Raw genomic sequence first — 14,684 nt, forward strand, 5'->3', positions numbered from 1 at the left:
GGGAAGCCGGCTGCAGAGACGGTGTTGAGGCGCGGGCTCTCAGCTCGGGGTTGCCATAAACTGTGATCTGCGGCCTAGTCGGGCCACTGTGCCCCCAGCAGGGACCCAACAAGCGGCAGATCCCGGGAGACTCCCCTTCCTCCCCCGGGAGGAGTGGCGCGGGAGCGCACCGCAGGGATCTGCTGGGTTTGGAGACTCCACAAGGAGTCGGGTGCCAGAGATAGAAATGCTCGTTCACAGGCCAGGGGAACACGGAGTGCAGCCAGAGACCAGGGAGATGGTAGTGATTGACTGCTTTTCTCTGGGGGCTCACTGAGGAGTGGGGCCCCTCAGTCTCGGCTCCTCCCGGCGGAGATTGGGAGGCCACCATTTTCACTCTCTACCTTCAAAGCTGTACGGAAAGCTTGCAGGGAAAAAAACTCCAGAGAGCAAACGTGAGCAGATTCCTTAGCCCGGACCAGCAAGGGCGGGGCAATTCTGCCTCAGGCAAAGACATCTGGGAACCACAGCAACAGGCCCCTCCCCCAGAAGATCAGCAAGAACAGCCAGACAAGATCAAGTTTACCCATCAATGAGAATAGCAGAACTCCAGCACTAGGGGGGTACTGCACATAGAATTCATGGCTTTGTTCCCATGATTCTTTAGTCTTTTAAAGTTAATTTTTTTAATTTTCTTTTTTTTTAATTTTTCTTTTTTCCCTTTTTCAACCAATATCTTATCAGTCCCTTTTCTAAAAAATCTTTTTTATTTTTCATTTTTAGAGTTATATTCTATCCCCTCATATTAGTTAACCTTATTTTTGGTACATATATATATATATATAAGTTGTCCCGTCTTTAAAATTTTGGGACACAGTGTCTTCTAAGAGACCAAAATATACCCTAAATCTCTAGTGTATGACTTTGTTCTAGTCTCCTGCCTGATCACATTCTCTCCGTTTTTTTTTTTTTAAATCCTCTACATTCTTTTTTAAACCAACTTCTTATCAATTCCTTCTATAAAATCTTTTATAACTTTCATCTTTACAGTCATATTCCATCCCTTCATCATATATACCCTTATTTTTGTACATATATAAGTTTTTCTTTCTTTAAAATTTTGGGAGGCACTTTCTTCTAATAGACCAAAATACACCCAAAATCGAGTGTGTGGCACTGATCTATTCCCCAGCCTGCCTGATCATATTTGATCATATTCTTTTTTTTTTTAATCTTTTTCTTTTTTTTTCTTTTTCTTTCTTTCCCTTTCTTTTCCCCCGGTTTCAGGTCTCTTCTGATTTCTTTAGTGTATATTTTTCTGCAGCTGCTTTTACCCTGTTAGCATTTTGTTCTTTCATTCATCCATTTTCCTCTGGACAAAATGACAAGATGGAAAACATTACCTCAAAAAAAAAAGAACAAGAGGCATTACCGACTGCCAGGGAACTAATCAATATGGACCTTAGTAAGATGTTGGAACTAGAGTTCAGAATGACGATTATAAAGAGACTAGCTGGGCTTGAAAAAAGCATGGAAGTTATTAGAGAAACCCTTTCTGGAGAAATAAAAGAACTACAATGCAACCAAGTCAAAATCAAAAAGGCTATTATGGGGTGCAATAAAAAATGGAGGCTCTAACTGCTAGGACAAATGAGGCAGAAGAGAGAATTAGTGATATAGAAGACCAAATGAAGGAAAATAAAGAAGCTGAGAAAAAGAGAGATAAACAACTACTGGATCATGAGGGCAGAATTCGAGAGATAAGTGATACCGTAAGATGAAACAATATAAGAATAATTGGGATTCCAGAAGAGGAAGAAAGAGAGAGGGGGGCAGAAGGTATATTGGAACAAATTATAGCAGAGAACTTCCCTAATTGGGGGAAGAAAACAGGCATCAAAATGCAGGAGGTACAGAGAACCCCTCTCAAAATCAATAAAAATAGGACAACACCCCAACATCTCATAGTAAAACTTATGAATCTCAGAGACAAAGAGAAGATACTGAAAGCAGCTAGGGACGAGAGATCTGTAACCTACAATGGTAGAAACATTAGATTGGAAACAGACCTATCCAAGGAGACTGGCAGGCCAGAAAGGACTGGCATGATATATTTAGAGCATTAAATGAGAAAAATACACAGCCAAGATACTATATTCAGCTACGCTGTCATTGAAAATAGAAGGAGAGATAAGAAGCTTCCAGGACAAACAAAAACGAAAGGAATTTGCAAATATGAACCAGCCTTACAAGAAATATTGAGAGGGGTCCTCTAAGCAAAGAGAGAGCCTAAAAGCAACATAGACCAGAAAGGAACACAGACAATATACAGTAACAGTCACCTTACAGGCAATACAATGGCACCAAATTCATATCTTTCCATAGTTACCCTGTATGTAAATGGGCTAAATGCCCCAATCATAAGACACAGGCTATCAGATTGGATAAAAAAAACAAGACCCATCAATATGCTGTCTGCAAGAGACTTATTTTAGACCCAAAGACACCCCCAGATTGAAAGTGAGGGGGTGGAAAACAATTTACCATGCTAATGGACACCAAAAGAAAGCTGGGGTGGCAATCCTTGTATCAGTCAAAATAGATTTTAAACCAAAGACTGTAATAAGAGATGAGGAAGGACACTATATCCTACTTAAAGGGTCTATCCAACAAGAAGATCTAACAATTGTAAATATCTATGCCCCAAACATGGGAGCAGCCAAGTATATAAGCCAATTAATAACAAAAGCAAAAAAACACATTGACAACAATACAATAATAGTAGGAAACTTTAACACGCCCCTCATTGAAATGCACAGATCATCTAAGCAAAAGATCAACAAGGAAAGAAAGTCTTTAAATGACACACTGGACCAAATGGACTTCACAGATATATTCAGAACATTCCATCCCAAAGCAACAGAATACACATTCTTCTCTAGTGCCCATGGAACATTCTCCAGAATAGATCACATCCTAGGTCACAAATCAGGTCTCAACTGGTACCAAAAGACTGGGATCATTCCCTACATATTTTCAGATCACAATGTTTTGAAACTAGAACTCAATCACAAGAGGAAAGTTGGAAAGAACTCAAATACATGGAGGCTACAGAGCATCCTACTAACAAATGAATGGGTCAAACAGGAAATTAAAGAAGAATTAAAAAAATTCATGGAAACAAGTGAAAATGAAAACACGACTATTCAAAATCTTTGGGATGCAGCAAAGGCATTCCTAAGAGGAAAGTATATAGCAATACAAGCATTTCTCAAGAAACAAGAAAGGTCTCAAATACACAACCTAACGCTACACCTAAAGGAGCTGGAGAAAGAACAGTAAACAAAGCCTAAACCAGCAGGAGAAGAGAAATAATAAAGATCAGAGCAGATATCAAAATGAACTAGAAACCAAAAGAACAGTAGAACAGATCAATGAAACTAGGAGCTGATTCTTTGAAGGAATTAACAAGATTGATTAACTCCTGGCCAGACTTACCAAAAAGAAAAGAGAAATGACCCAAATCAACAAAATCATGAATGAAAGAGGAGAGATCACAACCAACACCAAAGAAATACAAACAATTATAAGAACATATTATAAGCAACTCTATGCCAGCAAATTAGGTAATCTGGAAGAAATGGATTCATTCCTAGAGATGTATCAACTACCAAAACTGAAACAGGAAGAAATAGAAAACCTGAACAGACCTATAACCACTAAGGAAATTGAAGCAGTATTCAAAAATCTCCCAAAAAACAAAAGCCCAGGGCCAGATGGTTTCCCAGGGAATTCTACCAAACATTTAAAGAAGTAATACCTATTCTTCTGAAACTGTCCCAAAAAATAGAAATGGAAGGAAAATTTCCAAACTCGTTTTATGAGGCCACAATTACCTTGATCCCAAAACCAGACAAAGACCCCATCAAAAAGAATTACAGACCAATATTCCTGAGGAACATGGATGCAAAAGTTCTCACCAAAATACTAGCCAATAGGATCCAACAGTACATTAAAAGCATTATTCACCATGACCAAGTGGGATTGATCCCTGGGCTGCAAGTTTGGTTCAACATTTGCAAATCAATCAATGTGATACAATAAATTAATCAAAGAAAGAACAAGAACCATATGATCCTCGCAACAGATGCAGAAAAAGCATTTGACAAAGTACAACATCCTTTCTTGACCAAAACTCTTCAGAGTATAGGGATAGAGGGTACATACCTCAATATCATAAAAGCCATCTATGAAAAACCCACAGCGAATATCATTCTCAATGGGGAAAAACTGAGAGCTTTCCCCCTAAGGTCAGGAACACAGCAGGGATGTCCACTATCACCACTGCTATTCAACATAGTACTAGAAGTCCTAGCCACAGCAAGCAGACAACAACAAGAAATAAAAGACATCTGAATTGGCAAAGAAGAAGTCAAACTCTCACTCTTTGCAGATGATATGATACTTTATGTGGAAAACCCAAAAGACCCCACCCCAAAACTGCTAGAACTCATACAGGAATTCAGTAAAGTGGCAGGATAGAAAATCAATGCACAGAATTCAGTGGCATTCCTATACACAAACAACAAGACAGAAGAAAGAGAAATTAAGGAGTTGATCCCATTTACAATTGCACCCAAAACCATAAGATATGTAGGAATAAATTGAACCAAAGAGGCAAAGGATCTCTACTCAGAAAACTATAAAATACTCATGAAAGAAATTGAGGAAGACACAAAGAAATGGAAAAACATTCCATGCTTATGGATTGGAAGAACAAATATTGTGAAGATGGCAATGCTACCCAGAGCAATCTACACATTCAATGCAATCCCTATCAAAATACCATCCACTTTTTTCAAAGAAATGGAACAAATAATCCTAAAATTTGTATGGAACCAGAAGAGACCCAGAATAGCCAGAGGAATACTGAAAAAGAAAAGCAAAGCTGGCGGCATCACAATTCCGGACTTCCAGCTCTATTACAAAGCTGTCATCATCAAGACAGTATGGTACTGGCACAAAAACAGACACATAGATCAATGGAACAGAATCGAGAGCCCAGAAATGGAAGCTTAACTCTAGGGTCAACTAATCTTTGACAAAGCAGGAAAGAATGTCCAACGGAAAAAAATGTCTCTTTAACAAATGGTTTTGGGAAAATTGGACAGCCACATGTAGACAAATGAAACTGGACCATTTCCTTACACCACACACAAAAATAGACTCAAAATGGTTGAAAGACCTCAATGTGAGACAGGAGTCCAACAAAAATCCTAGAGGAGAACACAGGCAGCTACCTCTTCGACCTCAGCCACAGCAAATTCTTCCTAGAAACATCACCAAAGGCAAGGGAAGCAAGGGCAAAAATGAACTATTGGGACTTCATCAAGATAAAAAGCTTTTGCACAGCAAAAGAAACAGTCAACAAAACCAAAAGATAACCGACAGAATGGGAAAAGATATTTGCAAATGACATATCAGATAAACGGCTAGTATCCAAAATCTATAAAGAACTATCAAACTCAACACCCAAAGAACAAATGATCCAATCAAGAAACGGGCAGAAGACATGAACAGACATTTTTCCAAAGAAGACATCCAAATGGCCAACAGACACGTGAAAAAGTGCTCAACATCACTCAGCATCAGGGAAATCCAAATCCAAACCTCAATGAGATAACACCTCACACCAGTCAGAATTGCTAAAATTAACAAGTCAGGAAACGACAGATGTTGGCGGGGATGCGGAGAAAGGGGAACCCTCCTACACTGTTGGTGGGAAGGCAGGCTGGTGCAGCCACTCTGGAAAACAGTATGGAGTTTCCTCAAAAAGTTGAAAATAGAGCTACCATACAACCCAGCAATTGCACTACTGGGTATTTAGCCCAAAGATATAAATGTAGGGATCTGAAGGGGTACGTGCACCCCGATGTTCATAGCAGTAATGTCCACAATAGCCAAACTATGGAAAGAGGCATGATGTCCATAGACAGATGAGTGGATAAGGAAAAAGTGGTAAATATATACAATGGAATATTATGCAGCCGCCAAAAGGAATGAAATCTTGCCATTTGCAACGACATGGATGGAGCTGGAGGGTATTATGCTGAGCGAAATAAGTCAATCAGGGAAAGACATGTATCATGTGATCTCACAGATAATGAGGAATTCTTAATCTCAGGAAACAAACTGAGGGTTGCTGGATTGGTGGGGGGTGGGAGGGATGGGGTGGCTGGGTGATAGACATTGGAGAGCGTATCTGCTATGGTGAGCGCTGTGAATTGTGTAAGACTATTGAATCACAGACCCGTACCTCTGAAACAAATAATACATTATATGTTAAAAAAAAAAAGATAATAGGAAGGGAGAAGTGAAGTGGGGGAAATCGAAGGGGGAGACGAAGCATGAGAGATTTTGGACTCTGAGAAACAAACTGAAGGTTCTACCGGGGAGGGTTGTGGGGGGGATGTGTTAGCCTGGTGATGTGTATTAAAGGGGGCATGTACTGAATGGAGCACTGGGTGTTATAAGCAAACAGTGAATCATGGAACACTACATCAAAAATTAATGATGTAATGTATGGTGATTAACATAACATAATAAAAAATTAGCATAGAATATTGCTGTTGAGGGAAGTTTTATTCAGATCAAGTATCTCTTTGATATTTGTAATTTAAGTCCTTCTATTTATGAGCATTTAGATTAATGAAACTGGAAAAGCTTATGCTCTCTACATTTTGCTTAGTCTTGTTTACTTGTAAGTTCAGTAAGGGAAAATATCTCTATGATTTACATAACAACAGAAATACAATTATTTTTAAGACAAGTTTATTATGAATATTCTTAAATATTATTTATAAGAACAAGAATTTTGAATGGAAAAAAGAACTTGGGTAGTCATAATGTTTCAGGTTTGTTAAACCTACTTGAATCCCTTTACAAATTAGAATGAGATATTATAACCTATCAGTTGAAATTTCATGTAAGTGTCCTTAGGGAATGATGATCCTAGTTCTCACTCTTTATAGAGTAGAACAACCTTAACTTTTCCCTATAACAGCTACATTTCTTATAAATTCAATGAAAAGTATTTCCACAAGGATTTGTAACTCTTCAGATTCCCAATAAAAGAGATATATACCAGTACTGTTACATAATTTAATTATAAATTCATTAATATGCCATACCTGACAGTTTAGGGTGTTATAATGGTAATCTTTTGTGAAAACACCACATAGAGCTCTGCTACATGGTTAACTATTTCGTAAAATGATTCTCAACAGTGCTGCCAAGGGTCTGACTGACAAGAAAAAAGACCCACTAGTCACTTAAGAGAGAACAGATGTAAAAACCACAAAGGACAATAGACTTTGTCTGCCAGCGTATTATTTGATGAGCCTAGAAAGCTTAATGCCTTTCCTATCCCTCAGTATTAAATAGGTATATTTATGTTATTTAACTAAACAAATAGGCTTAAGTGATAACACTTAGTGAACAGCAAAATGAAGATAAACATGGCTTCATCCAAAGGAAAATCCAGGAAAAGATCCCCATCCATCAGGAAAAAACTTCCCACATGATCAAGCATAAAGAGAAGGTGTGAGTCAGTAAAGGCAGAGGCTTCTCTGAATCTAAGCATAAAGCCTAATCTGAGAGCAGACCTCAAGATCTGAAGGCCTTTTTCTTATCCCTAGTTCTAAGGAAAGTGATATAACAGCCTTTGAAACTGAAAAGAGAAAATGCAACTTAAAAAATAAAGTGAACTAAATCTACCACATGGCCATGTGCATTATTTTTAAAGGAGAGATTCAGGAAGGAAAGAGAATTCAAGTCACTTGAGTGCTAACTTTGTTAAAACCACCCCTTCATTGCTCTCCTTCAGCACTTTCTCCATGCACTAGTAGGAAGCATTCGTTTTGCCAAGGCTTGAGGCAACAATCACTGCTGTTGACTCATTATTATCCACATCAGAGAGCTGACTGCAGGATTCAGAGCACCACCTTTTGTCAAGAGAGTGAAGAGCCTGTTACCAAAACAAAGAGGATATCATTTGTATTCTTTCTCTTCTTCGCCTAGGTTATGCTACATCCAGAACTTTGAATCTCTGAAGATTAGGTATGGCAAACATTCAGAGGAATGATTTGGTAGAATGCCTGATTACTGAAGTCATTACTTCAGAAAAGAAGTTTTGTTTTACATTTTGGCCTGGAGGGAGGGTTTTCTTTCTGAAAAATGGAAAGCAAGGCTGAGTGAAACATCCTTTTTAGTTTTCTAATTATTTGGTATTTCATAAGTACAGAAAAAGTTTTGCAAAATTGAATTCCAAGAAGTTAGTAATGCCGTGTCAGCCTAGCTTCACATATAGATATCTTTTCCTGATGATGAAAATAAAAAGGCCAAGAAGGAAAAAAGTCAATGATTCATCATTCTCTAGTTACATTCTTTGGACACAGGAGAAAACCATCTACTACATTTGAGGACATGTGAGAATGTCTCACAGACATTCATCGCTAGGACCCATGCTTATATTACATCAAAATGATGAAGACTAGTCAAAGAATTTTAATACTATCTGCTTGCTATATGATAGGCAGGAGATGGGAAAACATACCTACCTATCCACCCTTTTTTGCTCAGGTCGCCTTCTAGAGACATGCTAGAGTGAACTATTAGAAGAATTATAACTTATGTAGGAATAATGAAGAATATGTGAGTGTCTTGTGATCCATAGTGAAGTGAGGAACTGCTCCTCCTGCTTTAGGGAAAACAGAAACTCAGGTTCTGACTTCCTACATGGATATATTTTATTCTCATCTGTTAATCAATATTTTTCAATTTTAAATAAATTTGTTTAAGAACAACTAAGATAGTGGGAGTCCAGCACACAACTCTCTATGGATTCTGCACATCTTTCTCTTCGGTTTAAATGTTTTAGCCCATTTTTCCACAGCTCTTCTATGTAAATCCAAGACAAAATTGATTACTTTAGAAAAAGTTAACTTTCAAAAAATGCCTAAATTGGATGGTGACAGTTTGTATTACCAGCAATCAAAGAGCAAAGAATGCACAATCAGAATTATCCTTCTTATCCAGTCATATCCACCTAGATATGAACTCCCAGTTTAGACCACCAAATTTCCCTGTACATATATATACCTACATACAAGTTTTTCTGTTATCATAGGCAATATTTGGAAGCTCCTCTAGGCTAATGCAACTCAAAGATGTCTATATGACTCAGTTAAAGTAACCACAGTTTTTTTTTTTTTCTTAAAGCCTTTACTTTGAGACATGATGGAAAAATCTTACATATATACATAGAAAAGACATGATCACAGTTAAAAGTGAAAACAATCTAGGGGTGCCTGGGTAGCTCAGTTAAGTGGCCAACTCTTGATTTTGGTTTGGTCATGATCTCAGGGTCCTGGGATCAAGCCCCACGTTGGGCTCCATACTCACGAGGGAGTCTGCTTGGGGATTCTCTCTCTTTACCCTCTCCCTCTGCCCCTCTCCCCACTCATGCATGATGAAGACAGTCTAACCAGAAAGCTTCAATGCCTGTCAGCTAGTGTTAAAGCTAAAGTTCTGCGTGTGATGTGCTGCAAGGCTGAAAGGAATAGTAATTAGTATTCCTCTCCTTCTTCTTCATGCTCTTCTTCAGAATCCACACCAACCTCTTCATGGTCCTTCTCAAGGGTAGCCATGTCCTCCCAGGTCTCAGAAAACTCTTCTTCCTCCATACCCTCACCTACATACAAGTGAACAAAGGCACACCTGGCATATACAGGTCAAACTTATGGTCCAGTTGGGCCCAGGCCCCAGCAATGCCTGAGGTGGTGTTCAGCATGCACCCAGCTCGCTGTACTTTGGCCAGGTCTCCACAAGATACTATAGTGGGAGGCTGGTAATTAATGCCAACTTTGAAGCTAGTAGGGTACCAGTCCATAAACTGGATGCTGTACTTGGTTTTGATGGTAGCAATGGTGGCACTGACATCTTTTGGAACCACATCACCACAGTACAACAGGAAGCAAGCCATGTATTTACCATGGCAAGAGTCACATTTCACCATCTGGTTGACTGGCTCAAAGCATGCATTGGTGATCTCTGTTACAAAAAGCTGTTCGTGGTAGGCTTTCTCAGCAGAGGTGACGGGCATATATGAGCAGAGGGAAGTGAATGTGGGGATAGGACACCAGGTTGATCTGGAATTTTGTCAGGGCTCCATCAAATCTGAGGGAGGCAGTGATGGTTTATATACTAGATGAAAAGTCACAGGGCGCCTGGGTGGCTCAGTCAGTTAAGTGTCTGCCTTCGGCTCAGGTCATGATCCCAGGGTCTTAGGATCGAGCCCCACATCAGACTCCCTGATCAGTGGGGAGTCTGCTTCTCCCTCTCCCACTGCCCCTCCTTCCCCAGTTCATGCTCTGTCTCACTCACTTTCTCTCAAATAAATAAATAAAATCTTAAATAAAATAAAGAAAGAAAAAGAAAGGGCACATTCCACAAGCTTATAGTTGACCTTTTTGATGAAACAGTTTCAAATGACATTATACAAAATTTAAAATTTTATGTAAATACAACATGTAAAGACACAGTAAAAAGAAGCTGCAAAATCACACTAATTTGAATAATACAATGATTGTTGTCATTACTTGCCACGTGTCAGAAATAAAATCCTGGACCTCGGAATTTGGGTCTTTTCTCTCATCTCATGTCAAGTAATGGCCCATGTATCATAGTGGAAACCAAGCTGGTCTGGTATCACTACAATATTTATTCTTTATCGTATCATCTCTTGTTATCTGCTATTATTTTAATATAGAGTTTTATCTGAAATCATCTCAAACACAAAACTGAATAAACATTTAATAAATATTTACTGAGCACATCCACACCTAAGGCATTTTTACCACATTGTTAAATAGTGTAATATTTAAGTAAGATGAGTTTTATCACCTAAAACATCATTTTGGGATAAGTAAAAAGGCAGATATTAATGTTAAAAACAAAGTAGATCCTGGAATTGGAAGCTAGTAGCCTATTAAAGACTATTCTTAGCTCTCACTACAATATATAGATATGCATAGTACCAGAATCAAGTAGAGGATTCATTCTTGTTACTAAGAGGCTTCAAAGTGTCATCTGGAAATCATTTGATATTTAATCTCTGCTTCCAGAAAGTGTCCATACAAATTTTCTAATTCTAATATACTTCAAATTTTGGTAACAGGTTACCAATAACTAGTCTCAAATCTGTTATAAATTAGAATCAGTAAATATGTTCAGTTGATAACTCTATATATGAGATACTTCATTGACACCAATTAATTTTCCTATATTAAAATTGATTAAAAGTAATGAGACATTACATTTACTCTCAGGGTTGGATCTAAAGAGTCTGCCAAAGCATTAAAACCTAAATTCTTAAGGCTTTGGCTATAAATTGATTATCTTCCTCTTCTAAAATCTCTGGGTATTTCTCCAGGAGCTAATAGATCCTTTTTAACATTTAAATAGCTAGAGTTAATCTTTTGAAATTTTGTAACAATACGATTGTTACAAAGAGCATCAGAAATAGTAATTGCTCTATCACTTATGTCAATAATCTAGTCAACCATTAACTTAATCTGATTAAATTCAATTCGGCTTGCCTTTAGCAGAGGTTTGAGAGCATTAAAAAACAACAACAACGACAAACTTGGGGTGCTTAGGTGGCTCAGTCAGTTAGGCATCCAAATCTTGATCTCAGCTCAAATCTTGATCTCAGGGTGGTGAGCTCAGGCCTACCGTGGAGCCCATTAAAAAAGAAAAAAAAAGGTCATGATTAAATAAAATTAATATTCCATCTACCCACACTTCCCCATCATCTTAAATAACTCTGAAATAGCTGTGTAAATATAGGCAAAAAAAATTAAAAAGGAACAAATTTTGTAATTCATAGCAGAAATAAGAATCACTTGCACTCAGCTCTGAACAAGTTTCTACAGGAAAATAATGTAATAATCTGCACATAATATGCATATCTTCTTTTCTATATGCATAGAAAAAAATTCTATGACTTTAGTGATCTGATCAAAACAGAGCAACATTTTCCAAGGCCTATTCTTGGCCATATATGGTATTTGCATTTATGAAACAATCAGCAGAAATTCTGAATCATGGAGGGCTAAGATAGAAACTCACCACATCCCAATCATTCTATACAAACTCTCATGTTCCCATATAGCCTCTTTATTTCTGTCCAACTACTAAGTAGTTAATATAAAGTCAGGGTTGTTGTAATGCCCTCTTTCTTCAACAAGTATTCCTGAACATCTGCTTATGCAGAAGGTGGATGTATGCTTTAAGAAGGTACAAAGGCATTTAACACAGTTCTATGTCCAGGGACTTTCAGTCTGGTGGGTGAAACAAGGGTCTGCTCTTGACCTAGATAATTATGAAATGAATTTATAATTCAGAGTCCAACAGGAGACAGAGGTAGAGTTACACAACTGGAGTAGTTGAGAAGCCTTCATGAAAAGATGGACGATAAACTGAAATTGGAGGACAGATAGAATTTAGGCAGATGAAGACAAGGAAGAAGGTATCTGTAAAGGAGACTGTTAATTGCCACCTCCATAGCCATTAACTCATTCTTCCTTATCACTGCCTGTATTAAAGGACAGTGCAATGTGCCCAACTAAAAGTCTGTATTTTCTAACAACACTGTGGGTAGGCATGGCTTTGTAATAAGTTTGGCCATTGAGAAATAAGCAGAAGTTGGTAGAATTTCTAAGAAGGCTCCTTAGATGGAGAAAAACAACTGAAATGGTACATTTTTTTCCTCTTCTTACTTTATTCTGGAATATGGCCATGATGGCTAGAGCCATTAGCAGCCAATGAAATAACCTTAAGAATATAAGCCACACACCAACTATGGTGGAGCATGATAGAGGGGTCTATGTCCCTCGTGACACAAAAGAGTAGCCACAGCAGGAATAAACTCCCTATCTCTGGACTTCCTTTACATAAGGGAGAAAAAAATTTTCTCTTTTTAAAGTCATTGTCAACTCTCTGTTAGTTGCAGTCAATGGCAATTTCTGACATAATATTATGGATACGTAAAAATACATAAGTTAAGGCTTAGAGATGGAAATGAACATGGTACACATGGGCTGAGGGACTGGTTTTGTTGGATAACAAAATAATGAGGTATGAGGGTGAATACCAAGAAGAGTCACATGCATCCTTGCAAAAGTAGAAACTACTCAAATAGGAACTACTCAAGACAGGATGATTAAGTAGAATTACTTGAAAAAGAATTGTCAGTTTGGAAATGTAATCCCATGTGGTAATTTCATCCAAGATCAAAATTACATCTCTATTCAGTCGCATTTTTCTCTAATTTTTCCCTTCACTGTCACTTTCATGTTTCAATCTTCAGGAAAATGAAGAATAAAAACACAATCTGAGTCACATGAGTAAATAATACCTGAAAATAGTATGCACAACATTTCTCATATATATTTCACAAAGATGACTCTACTACCTGTTGAAGACATTGATAAAGTAGATCATGGGGAGCCACAGAAATTTTAGGGAGCACTTAGAACACTAAGCAGGCAGGACCCAATTCTTTCTCTGCTAGACCATAACTTATAAATGGTTGCTATTGGACATCTACTGCCCAGTAGCTACAGCTCTCAAAGTATTCTGAAAACCACTCCCTTTCCTTATTCCCATTAAGAACTATATTGAGATTTCATCCTATCTGCAAGCTAACCATTTACTCTGACTTAGCTTCATGGATGCTAGAAAAAGACATGAGATGCTCAGGTTAGGAACAAAGAACCAGCAATGAATGGTGAATCACCACATCAAAAACTAATGATGTATTGTATGGTGACTAACATAACATAATAAAATAAAATTAAAAAAAAGAAACAAAGAACTTTATTATTCACACATAACTAGCATGGCATAAACACCGTGTGTGTTAATACCCTAGGTCCATGTTCCACAAGGGAGATACAGGGCCCAGGTACAAGCTATACATTGAGTGGGTTTATGTCACAACTGAGGAACCCTCAACTTAAAAAGCACAAGTCTTTTATAATGGGCTGCAAGAAAACCTGCTCCTTTGCCCTGGAGGAATACATTATCTTTATTACTGGAGAGTAAAAACTTGGTCTTTAGGAGACAAAATTTCTATTCCCCAAGGCTGTTCACTGTACAACATCCTTAAAATCATAATCTAAAACAAAAACTGTCGGTGCTTTTGCTCTCAAGGCATGCATAAACAGTAAGAAACACATGGAGAATCACCTCTCAACAGCAAATTTCACATCTCCCCGGTAGTAATGGCTTCGGTTCATTGATGCGACCTGTTGCCATTGTTGTGCCTCACCTGTTTTGATGATCCCCTGAATTCTGTCCACAACTTTGGAAAGAGTCCTTTTTTTCCCACACTTTCTTCAATTTCTTTTTTCCCTGTTGAGGCCCTCTCTCTTAACCTCTGTGCAATTCTATTTCTCATCCGCAAAACAGGGATAATAATATCTTAGAGGTTAGTACTGAGAATAAAAACACATAATGTATGTGAAGGTTTTAGCATAACCTTGCGTTCAATAAATATACTAGAGTCATTTTTTTTTAATTTTTTCCCCTTGAGTCAGATGCTGCATTTTGTTTTGTGATTTTATCTTTTTTAAATTTTAATT

General features: G+C 37.9%; 1 protein-coding gene across 1 annotated transcript; it reads right to left on the reverse strand.

The window, feature by feature from the left end:
• Window positions 1-9,564: 9,564 nt before the first annotated feature.
• On the reverse strand, window positions 9,565-10,235 carry LOC141372556 (tubulin alpha chain-like; the record flags this gene model as incomplete). The annotated part of the gene is given in 3 exon segments (XM_073891274.1): window positions 9,565-9,766; window positions 9,769-10,148; window positions 10,150-10,235. Coding segments are annotated over 3 exon segments (627 nt in total), but the record flags the coding sequence as incomplete, so codon positions are not given.
• Between the last annotated feature and the right edge of the window lie 4,449 nt (window positions 10,236-14,684).

This window comes from Callorhinus ursinus, unplaced genomic scaffold (assembly GCF_003265705.2).
Source record: "Callorhinus ursinus isolate GAN/ISIS: 27379988/994484 unplaced genomic scaffold, GSC_fseal_2.0 scaffold4, whole genome shotgun sequence".
Classification (NCBI taxonomy): domain Eukaryota; kingdom Metazoa; phylum Chordata; class Mammalia; order Carnivora; family Otariidae; genus Callorhinus; species Callorhinus ursinus.